At 32.6% G+C, this 13,884-nt stretch overlaps 2 protein-coding genes across 2 annotated transcripts in view; both read left to right on the top strand.

Moving 5' to 3' along the window:
* LOC134259983 (dipeptidyl peptidase 2-like) overlaps positions 1-13,884 on the top strand; it is a 47,439-nt gene that overhangs the window by 8,567 nt on the left and 24,988 nt on the right. The gene's annotated exons all lie outside the window — the stretch shown is intronic.
* Positions 3,173-8,033, top strand: LOC134259984 (G-protein coupled receptor 52-like). The gene is made up of 2 exons (XM_062742575.1): positions 3,173-3,366; positions 7,021-8,033. The coding sequence occupies exon 2, from the start codon at positions 7,063-7,065 to the stop codon at positions 8,002-8,004; it is 942 nt and encodes a 313-aa protein (XP_062598559.1). The 5' UTR covers positions 3,173-3,366; positions 7,021-7,062; the 3' UTR covers positions 8,005-8,033.

The following is a 13,884-nucleotide window of genomic DNA, read 5'->3' as shown; positions in this document are numbered from 1 at the left end:
CATGTTTCAAACCTGTGCAGTTAAAATGTACATTTGACTTGAGAGTGAAATACTTATTTAGACCACATTGATGTGTCGATCGTCTTTTGCAATTTAAACATGTGCATTGTATATTGCAGAAAGGAGCTGATGAATGTAGGTTTCTAAAGCCAAGTGGGCTGTTTTACAAACCTCCCTACGCCATATTTTTAGTGATAAAGTGGTAAAATAGGAAATTGATTTTGTCATTTTATATTCAAAAAGATTAATCTATATAAGCTACAAACAGATTTATATCAAACCTCCTATAAGTAGTAAACGAAAGTACCAGATACTATATGTAGTAAGGCTCATTACCTCACATGTAGTGGATCATTTTTAGCTCACCTCAACGAAGTTGGGGGAGCTTATGTAATACCCTCGGCGTCGGCGTCCCGGGGTAAGGTTAAGTTTTTTGGAGCAGTTTTCCTTTTAAGTACTTCTATGTCCTATATTGATTAGACATGCATGGAAGTTGTTCCTAGTATGTTTCATTGTACTAGTCACAGTTTCAGATGCTGAAATTTCAGCAAAGCAATGACCAGGTTAATGTTTTTGGAGCAGGTTAACATTTTTGGTGCAGTTTTTGGCATAGGTCTCATTCCCGAGTAACTATAAGCCCTATGTTGACCAAACTTGCATGGATGGTACATCTTAGGATGCATACTACCAGACTTGCTTCGGATGCTGAATCTGACCTACATTTTCCGGATGAGTGAACAGGTTAAAGTTTTTAGTGCAGGTTTCATTTCCAAGTTACTGTGAGCCCTATAATGACTAAACTTGCATGGATGGTACATCTTAGGATGCATACTACCAGACTTGCTACGGATGCTGAATCTGACCTACATTTTCTGGATGAGTGAACAGGTTAAAGTTTTTGGTGCAGGATTCATTTCCAAGTTACTGTGAGCCCTATAATGACTAAACTTGCATGGATGGTACATCTTAGGATGCATATTACCAGACTTGCTTCGGATGCTGAATCTGACTTACATTTTTTGGACGAGTGAAGAGGTTAAAGTTTTTGGTGCAGGATTCATTTCCAAGTAACTATGGGCCCTATGTTGACCAAACTTGCATGGATAATACAGCTAAGGATGCACACTACCAAGCTTGCTTCGGATGCTGAATCTGACCTAAATTTTCCGATTGAGTGAACAATCAAAGTTTTTGGTATAGGTTTCATTTTCAGATCTGTATATACCCTGACTGTGTTAGATCCAGATAAACACAAACGAACACGATCCAGATCTGTAAGTACCTTCACTGTGTTAGATCCAGATAAACACAAACACACATGATCACAATCCAGATCTGTATGTACCCTCACTGTGTTAGATCCAGATCTGTATATACATGTACCCTCACTGTGTTAGATCCAGATCTGTATATACCCTGACTGTGTTAGATCCAGATAAACACAAACAAACATGATCCAGATCTGTATGTACCCTCACTGTGTTAGATCCAGATAAACTCAAGTTGCTACTAGTTCTTTAATGACCAAACTTGCATGGATGATGCATCTTAGGATGCATTCTACCAGGCTGGCTTCGGATGCTGAATCTGACCTACATTTTGTGGATGAGTGAAAAGGTTAGCTTTTTATGCAGGTTTCATTTCCAAGTAACTATGAGCCCTATATTGAGCAAACTTGCATGAATGATACATCTTAGGATGCACACTAATGGACTTGCTTTGGATGCTGAATTCGACTTACATTTTCCAGATAATGAACCAGGTAAAAGTTATGGGTGCAGGTCTATTACCAAGAAACTGTAAGGCTTATATAAACCAAACTTGTACAAATGATGCATCAAGGGATGAAAACTCTCAAACTTGCTTCAGATGCTGGATTTTAATTATGTTTTCATGATAAAGAACTAGTTTGATCAAAAGTGCATAAATTTTGTATTTTTGGATGTACACCTTTTGTTAGTTAATTGTGTGACTTTGCCTTACTTAAAGACCACATTCATTGAGGTGAGCTCTGTAATCTCTGATTACCTATGTTTGTCATAAGTTACACCATGTGTGAGCTGCATTTAACCAGATTATAAAAGGTACTGATTTTTAACGAAATGAAGCACTCCTTATCAAGCTCTAAAGTTATGATCAGTAGTAAATCACCATACTACATGCATTGCAACTTATTCAATCATTTTATCAATGTTTAAATCACTTGATTGCTGTCAATTGGATGCTAGATTCTGGACATCATAATACATTTATCAAACATGTGATAATGAAGGTAGTCAGCTCCAAAGATTGCTAATGATCCAATGTAATAACTTAGCTCCTTAAGTGCAGGTTACATAGATACAGTACACTCTAGTATATAGTCGTAAAACCTGTCTGAGGAAAGCATCTGTCCAGACGTGATGAAGCATTATTTGTGAGACATGCAGTTGTTTGTGGTAAATAAACAAATTATGCACTAGGGCACCCTTGGATGAAATGATCAAGTTGTTTTTCTTTGGTGTGGTCAGGAATCCTTGTTGTGCAATATGTTCTAGACGATTACCATTGCTTCTTCTGACACATTATTAACCTTGACAGAATTATTTAGCATACAATGTAAATAATTATGATATTTTTCAGAAAGTCAATATTTTTTTCAGTTTTCCCCCAATTTAAGCAATTTGGTTAATATTTTTAATAACAATGGATTTATTATGAAAGTGTACTGTGATTTAAAAACGTGTAAAGTACATAGCATGCAATATATTTCTTCTATCATCTTAATTCAAAACACAAACATATATTACAATACACTATATATATTATTGTTTCATTGATGCCATAAAAAGGATCTTTTTGAAAAACATAAATCTGAATGGCTTATTGTGCTACCGCTAGAACATACACTCTATTATGAATTGCTTATTAGTATGACCAACAAAATCCAATCCAATTTTATCATTTGTGTTTTATTCACTCTGAAATTATTTAATAAAATATCTGGTTTGGAATATTTAAAAAAAAGATTATTTCATTTATTTTTTTTATATTGGCTGGAGGTAATGATTAACTTTAACACCTGTTAAAAAAAATATTGAAAATCTCGATATTTCACCACCCTACACAAAAACCAAAATCACACCTTGGTCCTTGTGTAAGAGATACACCTGTGCTAGCTGCATCCACTGATGCTGTTAACACTACTCACACTGGGCGCTGTCTCTCGGTTAGTTCATCGTGGTTATTGATCGGTAAATCCCACATACATCAGCAGCGGCAGAAAACTCGGTAAACACCAGGAGTATTGATAGTCAATCAACAGAATGAGGAGCAACAGGCAGAATCAGGAACCGAAGCCCCGGGATATAGATAGAACACAGCCAGGTAGGAACATTATACCTGAAAAAAATAACTTTATCATGGAGGACATGATTTCATCTGAAATTTATGACTTTGAAATTAATATTATATTGGTTCATTTATGATACAAAGAAAAATAGGGATTACAACTTATCTTCAGCTTTCATACACTTGACCTGTATATAACAAAGTATATCATACTGATATATATAAATGTCATTATATTTATCCCAGATGCTGTCTGTTGATTATTTTTTTTTATTGAAAGCAATTTAGTATATTTTTTGTAAGTGTTAATTTGAAATATATTTTTTCCCACAAAATAAGGAATGTTTTTGAATGATTATAAATGAGTTTTGTCATATTGAGTAATTTTTCAAAAATTACGAGAAGGCCTGAAATTTTATAATAATTAATTGCTTGATTAGTACATGAATATTTTATCAATATTTGGAAGGGGGCATATTTCATGTGAAGATTTTAATGTCTAACAATTAATACCTTTGAGTATTTTGATTTTGAAAGTTAAAATTGTTACACTGCGTCATTCTTGCTGAATGAAAGAGTCACTAGGTCTGAATCGGATCATTTTACAAACCACACAACAGTTTGATCTTTTTAATATCAGATCGCACAGTAAAGATGTCATTTGGAAGGAGAAGTTATTGATTTCATTAAAGTTGGGCCTTTTTTGAGAATGTGGAATGAATAATGGATAACATTAAGTTGTTTGTCAATCTGGAATGACTCAAACCCCAGAAGGAAGTTCCTGCTAACCGAGAAAAGTTGCACAATCAATTAAAAATAGCAGTCAGATTTAGAAAGAGAAAAATTGAAAAGACCAACGAATTCACATACAATATTAGATATTGCCAATTGTATTCAAAAATATGATTGATCGAGTTACAGAATAGTTATTATACTTGATGCAGCTATATTTATACACTAAATGTATGCTACTGTTTAACTGCATTAAATTTTTATTGAAATAATTTTGGTAACGTATTTGATTTGCAAAGTGATACTTTAATCTAGCAGCATTGTCCTTGGTGAAAAGCTCGTGGTTAAATGGAAAATATAAAGGATATAGGGATTTAATATCAAATTACATTGTAGAAATACACATGTTGAATTTTTAACGTTTTAAAAGTAAAATGTTGTCTGAATAGCCAATTCTGAATACCAGAAAATAAAAAATTACTTTAAGGATAATAAAACAATGAAGCCTATAATTAACAGATATTTAAGGAATTTTTGAAATACCTGTATTAAAAGTAGTTGTTTACAGATGAATCCAGACTTTCCCTTGAGAAATGATAGCCACTGAATTTCTAATATACATGTATTGTGTTAGATAACTTTTAATGAGAGCTTACCTCTGACAGCTAGGAGTATATAGTCTGACTATGGATTTCATCAGAGAGCTGATTGTCTTGATAGCTGTCTATGGGTGATTGGTAATTAAGACTGATTGTTAGCATGTGAGACAATGGTTGTAAATGAAGGGGGATGCACTTAGGGTTGTCTGATATGATTTACCAGGATAAAATTTTCTTGGTCAGCAAGTGCATGTAGTTCTTGGTTTCTGCAGATTTGGTTATAATATTTGTTAGAATGTTGCTATAATTAAAGCTTATCCTAGACCAAACCTTTCAGTCTATTATTAAGTCAGTGTCAATGATCTTTATGTGAGTTTTTAAATGAATGCATACAGTGTTAATTAGCATCATTATGAAATAATATATGATCTTTTTTAAACGATGAGTGCATGTTTAAGGTTATAATAATCTAATGACAAATGATGGTCTAGAGGAGATTGAACTGCTTCCCCCACACAATGAGGTTTGTTGTGGATTTTCATCAGTTTTCAGGAATTCAGGAGGGTCTACTATAAACAAAGATTTGGTTGAAATTAGTGCAAGTACATTCTCCAATAGAAAAAGATGCAAGTGGCTGAAATTCAGGAATTGTGTGTGATTATCCCTGCACCTGTTAGAAGCAGAATTAGAGAATTTCTTTCTTTTCTGTTTTTTTTTCTGCTTTTTTTTTGGTAGTGCCAAATGAGTGGAATAAAAGTGGTCTCTTCGTGTTGTTAAGTGTTTTTGTTTCTCTGTCAGCTATTTAGGAATGTAAAGTGGAGTGAGTTTGATTTCAAAGGAACAATATGTTACTACATGACTTTAGACTAAGAGAAGAAATTGAATTCATTTTAGAATTGTTAGAAATATAATAACATTGTTGTTAAGGTCAACAAGATTTATAATTGTTATGAAACCTGAAAGCCATATTAACTATGTATATTCAAACTGATAAATAACATTGAATTATGTCTAACTTTCAAATGAGAGACTTTTTTTTTGTCTATTTTCTTCCCTCAACCAAATTTCTCTAGGCTATAACTTGAGAACCTTTGACATTAAGACTTCAATCTTGGAATGGGAGGGGCCGGGATTTAGAGAGAGGTGAAGTAAAATTTTTTACCACTGTGTACACAAAGAAAGAGACAAACCAAAAACAATAGCTGTCCCTACTGCACTCACACCTACAGTGACGTCTAAATCCAATACCACCAGCAGTTCTTCAACCTGGGAGGCAAAATGAAAAAAAAAGCAAAGAAATCTTAGACATTACATGCTTTCAACAAAAGGTGTCAATTGTCTCACTTTCAATATGATTAAGGATAGACTATCTCTATAAAATGACAAATCTTGTTTGCCTTAAATCCAATTTATGAAGTTTACTACTTACAGAAATCAAATTTAAACAACTTTCATCAATGTTTATCTAATGGTATTAAGAGGGTTTGTGGGCTCTCATTTGAATTCATTTATTTAAATGTACCAGCAAATGCATCTCATTGATTTTATAATGGAATTTTTTTTGTTTGTTTTGGTGTCTTAATTTAGGCTTTTCTTAATTAACAGGGGGTTATTTTAGTAGTCTTGACTATTTTTTGATGCAATAAATTGATCTAATACAAAGTTTTTCCATTTAGTCTTGATAGTTTACTATCCAATCTACAGAATATATTGCATTAGGAAAGTATTGTCTTTATACATCATTCAATCTCTGTCAATAGTCTCTAAATGCAGAATCAGAAGCTTGTGTGTCAGCTACAGAATAAATCTATTTTTCTAATGCAGTGTTCAATAAGATGGAGTGTGTACATAAATAGGAATGCAGCTTTAAATCAGGGGGATAAGTGGTTACAAATTGTGGTAGAATTGTACAATATATATGGATATTCTTAGCAATGCTTCATAGAAAGCAACTGTGCTGAGTAATCTTTAAGCCTAATAGAAGGCTAAATTGATGACAACTAGAGAACCAGCAATGCTAGCTATATGTTCAATATTAACTGATCATGAGTAGGAGATTTTTGCTTCCCTATCATTTTGTAGAAATGATTAATTGTGCCTCTTCATATATATTTTCTGTATATACACTGTAGGCTTATCTTCTGCAGAAATAATGTAACATTTTTTTCTTATGAGAAGTTTGCTTATAATTATTATTTTTCTATTATGAAGAATTTCTCTTTAAACATTGCTTAACATGCTTAATCTTAGCCAACAACAGCTATAAATACTACATTGAATGTCTTTTGTTGTTCAGTATTTTATATTATTATCTGATAAAATGGTAATGATTTTACAAATTTTTAATTTTCATTAACAGAATGACCCTGAGATCACAATGGAGTGAGAGGTTGCCAGGGTGATGGAGTTCCAAGCAGAGAGCTTGGTAACGGTGTTCTTTACAGCTCTCATCGTCTGCTTCAACACCCTCACCCTCCTGGTCATTGTGTGGACAGAATCCATTCGGAACATCAACAAAATCTACTTTGCCTCTTTGACAGTGTCAGACCTTTGTGTTGGTGTGTTTATCACACCATTTGCAGTCTTCAGCTCTTTCAGCAACTCCTGGATTGTCAATGATGAGAAATTCTGCCACATTGAGGCTTACCTTCTGGTAATTTTCTTCATTGCAGGTTTGTATTCCTTAGCATGGATCAACGTGGACCATTATCTTGCCATCAGAAAACCACAACGACACAAAGTTGCCATGACAACTGCCCGTTCCCTGTGTTGGATCATATTTGTGTGGATTGGAGCTGTCAGTTTCTGCAGCCCCACATTGTTCTCTTTCAAGAAACAAGCAAAGTATTATGAGGAGGTTTTTCTGTGTTCCATAAATGCTGGTTCTCACAAGCCATACTTTGTAACAGCTGGTATACTGGTCATCTTGCCTGCTTTCTTTGCATTGGTGTCCACCAATGCATACCTTTTTACAAAGTCATTCCGCAAGAAGAGACATATGTATCAAACCATTTTGATAGATACAGCCTCACGACCAAATAACTATTTCATGAACTTTATCATTTCCATGATTTTTCTGATTGCATGGATTCCATGGTTAGTACTGCAGATATATGGTGAATGTATAGAAAATATTTCCGATTATCCACACTCGGTGCATTTTTATTTGTTATGGTTTGGAATTGGAAATTCCTTTTACAAATTTTTTGTGTATTTGGTTTGGAGTCGTGATTTTCGACGTGGTCTCCGACAACTCTGTTGTCATAACGATTGTCGGTGCCCAGAATGCTCAATGCCACAAAGTGCAAGTTTAAACTTTGTTACAGCAACTGCAGGAAAATAATGTCTGCATTAAAATGTGACAATCCCCTAAAAATGTCTATTTAAAAGCAAAGTATATGTCAAACTCTAAAGATGTAATTTGGAAGATAAGCTTTGTGATTCATTTAAAATGGTCAGAAATTGTCCTCATATTTTCTAAAAAGTATAGTGTTTGACCATATCTTTGATAAATTCAGTCCATGCAACATTTTATTTTGACTGCTTGAAATATTTAATGAAATTTAATGTGCTTTGATAATTTTTTAATCAGTTTGAGATCAAATTTTCGGAATTGGTTACAATTTATATGTACTAGATAAGAAAAAAGGAGGATTTTCTGAATTTTTGTCATATTAAGTGGAATATATACTTCAGGAGCAGTCATAGAAGTTTTAATTAGTACATTTTATAATTACAATAATTCAAAACTGGTTCATTAAAACTTAATTTGTTAGGATGTTTGTTATAAAAGTAATCAAAATACAAGATTCAATGTCCAGATGAAAAAATTACATAGGTAATAAATTCAAGTGAGCCAACTGTAAATGTTACAGACTCTGAAGCTCATAAAATAAATATATCTCCATGTGATTTATGTTAATAGCATTTCATGGAATTGCGCTCCATTTCATGATCACCACCTCATTACTAGTTTTTTTAAGCTGACAAGACTCAAAATGGTGGGAAGTTCATCAAGTTTGGACCATCCATTGATTTTTATCTAATGCAAACCACTTTATAATAGCTTGGTTTTAGTGATATTGATGAGATTCTGAGTCGTTTATGTCTCTTTTTTATAATTAAGAGACAACATTAATTTTACTTCATTTTCATAAGCTTACTGTGATGTTAAAGATTTTATGCTGTGATAAAATAATGGAATTCCAGAGCATCATTTTTATCCATGTATAATGATATATCCAAGCATTAACTGATTTTGTATTATTAAAAAAAAAAGCACCATTTAAAACTTCACTCTTTTATAGTAACTGTCACTGGTGTAAAATAAAGAGTATTTTGTATGCTTAATATGCAGATGGAATATGTACATGTACATCCAAGCAGTTCAAGGAAAAACAATGACAAAGACCATGCCAATGTTTTCAAACACTGCATGATGTTTGTTGCAATGTTATGAAGAATTTTGTCATTGGATTATAAGAATTTTCATACACACTGTAAGCTCAATTTATTTGTTTTTAGTAAAAATAGAAATTTTGAATTGTAAAATAAAATGGCAGTGCAAATGAGTCAATATTTGTTTTATGATATTAGCTTAATTATTAAATCTGCAGATATTTACAGGTACATTTTATAGGCTTTTTGGTTATTAATAAAAAAAATGCAAAATATGTATTATAAGTAAATATGTATCATAAATCATTTTACTGCTAACAGCTAGCACATTTAAATATTAAAACTAACTGCATGATCATGCAGTGACAATTCTTTGTAGCCTATTTGATTGAATTGATAATTGTTATTTTTTAATTTAAATTGTTTGTTATTTATGAAAGTCTTTGTCCATTTTTTATTAAATATTGATGTATGTATAAATTGATTTTTATATACCTGTTTATTGTGTATTAGTTTTCCTTTGAATTTGTTGTCTCAATGAGACTAAAACCATTCCAAACAATTAATAATTATATAATTCCGTAAATTGTGTTATGAATAAATTCCAAGGTGAGAATGGAGTAAATGTATATTATCATTGTGATTGATTCCCATGAACATATGTTTTGTGTACTATATTGATTAAGGAAATCAAATAATGTTTTGTTGTAATTTATTATTTTTTTGTTTGCATGGAGAGGGTTTCAAGAAGGTGCTGAATTAATTTTAAAGAGATTGAAATGACCTATGTTAAGTAACTCAGTGCTAGCTTTTGAAGTCATTTTTTTATGATATTTCCGATATGCATGACTATGTACCCTAATAAAAACACACAAAGTAGCTATAAAATATATTTGCAGTTGTTTTCTTTGAAAGAAATTTGCAATGTTGGCATGCGAATCAACTGGTAGGCAATTCAGAAGCTGAAAATCAATACTCTGGAAATTATTTTATATATATACATTTTGTTTGTGATAAAAAGCTATTTCTGCCTTATGGGAATAAATAAAAAAAAGTCAGAAAATATGATGAATCAAAATTAGAGGTTTTTCTTATGGTGAACATGCAGTTTATTAACAACGTCACCATTTTTTGTTTGTATAAACGTCCCTCTCGAAAATTTTTCACTCATATGGAAACGACACCACTTGTGGTGGAGAGCTACCAATTTCGCTTTATACTTGGTACTTATGGTCATTTATGCATTGAGGGTTCTTTTTTTGTACCTACTGTGACACGGGACCTTGGATTATATGGTTTCATCCAAATGACCAGTCTCCATGTCCCACAGTGGGATTTGAACCTGCGTCTCCATTTGTTAAGAAAACTATTATTATATCCAAGGCATTTAATATACTTATAAAATAGGATAAGATGAAAAAGTATGAATGGCAAAAGAGCCTGTCTGATGCCCCTTTGGTACTGATTTGGAATGGGCAGTTTTCCCTGATAAGTTGTAAACCTCATCTGGCAAGAGGAGTATATCGGCTTTCTCTTTCATCAGGAATGAATACCAGAGTGATTAACTTAGAACAGCTGTACATTTGGCAAGGAGGCTGCAAAAGTACATATATTTTTACTAGAATATATGTCTTATACATGCAACTAAATACATACCTATGCAACCCAATCTGACTTAAAAAATTAGCGAGCATGCTCAGAAGCTGAGAGTTTAAGACACACAGCTCTAGTATATATGTCCCATCCTATCAATAATTCACAGTGAAAATAACATAAAGCCTTTAAAATTGCATGTAATTTTTTTTTTCTGATTTGAATTGATCCATTTGAAAAATTATTTTAAAAACTATAGATTTCAAAGAGATGAATTTCATATCAAAGGTTAATTGTTACATCACAATGTGTTTTTGCTTGAATTTAGGTCAAACACCAAGGTCGAGGTCATGAGTTTAAATATTTTGATACCCAAAGAAAAGTCTTGTCACAAGAAATACAAGTGTGATATATGAAATTCCCAGCACCCTCTGTTCAAAAGTTATGGGCAAGGCTTAAGGTCAACAAACTTGAAGGCTTGGACACATAAAATACAGTCAGTATGAAATTTAATAGCCTTAGCTCCAGGCATCAAAAAGGTCAAGGTTAAATCTTTGCAATAGTAAAGGTAATTTCTTTGTCAACATCAAAAGGTAAAATGTGTTGATACTCAAAGAAAGACCATGTGACAAAAAATTACACATATGAAATGCAAAAACCCTATAGCACCAACCATTCAGAAATTATGGGCATTAAGGGTCAAGTTTTCGCAGACAAACAGGTTACTAGACACTAGTGACAAGCAGACAGATGGACAAACAGACCAAAGACTAAATGCCCTCAAATCTTTGATTTGCATAAAAAGAAGCTCCTTTTGGTTTGGATATGATATTTTATCCAACCTGTCTGTTTTTATACCCTCAATCCCTGAGGATCAAGGAAAAAAATGCATGCCTTGTTGAATAAATAATCATATCCCATCACAAACCATGGAATACATCCTGCATAAATTTGTATGAAATCTGTATTTAAAAAAAACTATGAACATGCTGGAATGATTTCATGTATACTATTGGTCAGGAAGAATACACAGCATGTTGACAGCAATCAGAATCTCTACACAACAAGTACAGTAGATTGTTTTGGCTATCATAAACCATCTTCATGTTGCAATAACTAGCCTGTGTCATGATATGTGCTTATATATCTGCATGATGTCAAAAAATGTTCCTTATTAATTGTCTTTGAAAGATTAGCATTGAAATCACTTATTTTTGTGATGGTGCTACAGTAATTTTTGGAGGTACAGTATATCTACTTTTTTATGTTCTCATAAAAGTGTTTAAAAAATTCAATTGAAACTACAATCTCGTTTTTTCTATATAAACACAAAGTTAGTTTCCCATGAACCATTCTTTAAACAGAAAAAATTAGGAGATTTATATCTATCTAGAAAATATTTTTATTTGTCAATGTTTTCAGGGCAAAAAGGTAATAGCTAAAAGTTCATGACTCTCATCATGGACTATTTTGCAAACATAAAAGGCCTACAGCCAAAAGAAAATGTATGGTATTCCCATAAGGCATTGTCACCATTAGTTAAAAGAACCCACTCTCTTTAATTTTTCTCTTCGAATACGGCCAGAGCAATCAAGTACAGCTAGATTCTGGCCAATCAATGGGCTGGTCATTAGGACTTATCCCAGATGACTTTAAGGATTTCCATGATAGATGATGATTAATTTCCTTCCAAATCTTACTTGTCAAAGGGTGAAGAAAGATCATTAGAAGCAAATAACTGTTGATTATTGGATCTGGACCCTTTTTACTGCTACATTGAATCTTGCTTGACCCTCTCCTTGTTACATGGTATATGTTAGTAGCAACTGGAGAGTTAATAATATACTCACAGAGGCAGACATAATGTAGATTATGGTTTGTGACATTTTAATGGATCTTGTTGCTTATATGGCTTGTTGATTTCATGGCTAGTTTATTGTGATTTATAGTGCCTTTGAACAGGCCTGATATATGACAATGTAGCATACATAAGGATCAATCTATGTACCAAAGAATTTTGATAAATTTTTCCCAGATTTGATTCTAATGGTGGATTCAGTTTAAGTCCTAACTGTAATTAGTAGCTAGGACTTGCCCAAAATACAAAGCAAAATCTTAGTGGAACATAAAAGTAATGAACAACAAGCTAATTCAGAGAATCTTGTCCTCTGCTTAGGCCAGCATTTTTTTATTTTTAGGTTTACGAACATCAGAATGAAAAAGTCCCATAGGAGGAGGAAATAAAAAAAAAAATAAAATTATATTTTGGATACATTATCGACTTTTCTACATTAATTTTTGCTTCTTTTTTTATGCTCTCCTAACAGGCTTCTTGCCACTGGACGCATAAGGGTTACAAAGGGAAAAATACCACCTTTAATTGTTTATTTCATCATCTACCTGTTGGGGGCAGTGATATAAATCTTTTGATGTTGGACAAAATACAGATTTTTTTTTTAAAAAAATCAATTTTTTAAATCTCTTTTAATATATCTTCATTTTTGTTTTTAATGTGTGTTAGGTAGAAATTATTCTAAAATATTAATATACTTGAGACCTATAAAAGTAATGATTCCTTTCATAAAACAGACAGGAGTTATTGAGGAGTAGGGTGGAATTTTTTTCAATTAAGTGTAAAATAATTTTTCTGGCTGCCATAAACGATACTACTTGCCTGTATATATTTGTATATTCTTGTTTTTAAATAGTTGAAATATTTTATTTCTTTAGGCTATTGTTTATTTCTTCCTCAAATGGACTTAACTTCTCCCATAGTTTTATTCATTACATCTGATGCATAAGCGACCCTTTTCTGAAGAATGATGCTAAGACTGTAAGCTACAGAAACCTAAACAAAGTCTCTGACAATAGCTACCATGGGCAGTTTTAAACCTGAGGAAAATAATTTACAATTACAGACAGTTACTTTTGAATACGGATACATAATTATCTCACCAACATGTCACTTTGCAACAAAGTCGTCAGCATTTTATTGTTCTCTGAAGGGGTGAAACGTTTTGAATGGCACTCCTATCGATAAATATTTACATTAAACCAAGCTTTAGTGCTGCTATGGACTTGACACAAATCTCCCTTCATTACCCGCCATGTTCATTCAAAACCGGAAGTACGAGTTCGTAAATTTGAAATCTCGGAGACATCGAAAGAAAAAATTCTGTTTTTCTCAATTTTATTTTTTTTCTGAAAATTCAAAATCTTGACGGCGGGTTTG

Source organism: Saccostrea cucullata, unplaced genomic scaffold (genome assembly GCF_032062105.1).
Source record: "Saccostrea cucullata isolate Sc308-1 unplaced genomic scaffold, CSIRO_AGI_Scuc_v1 ctg1505, whole genome shotgun sequence".
Taxonomy (NCBI): domain Eukaryota; kingdom Metazoa; phylum Mollusca; class Bivalvia; order Ostreida; family Ostreidae; genus Saccostrea; species Saccostrea cuccullata.
This window is presented reverse-complemented; position numbering and strand designations above follow the sequence as displayed.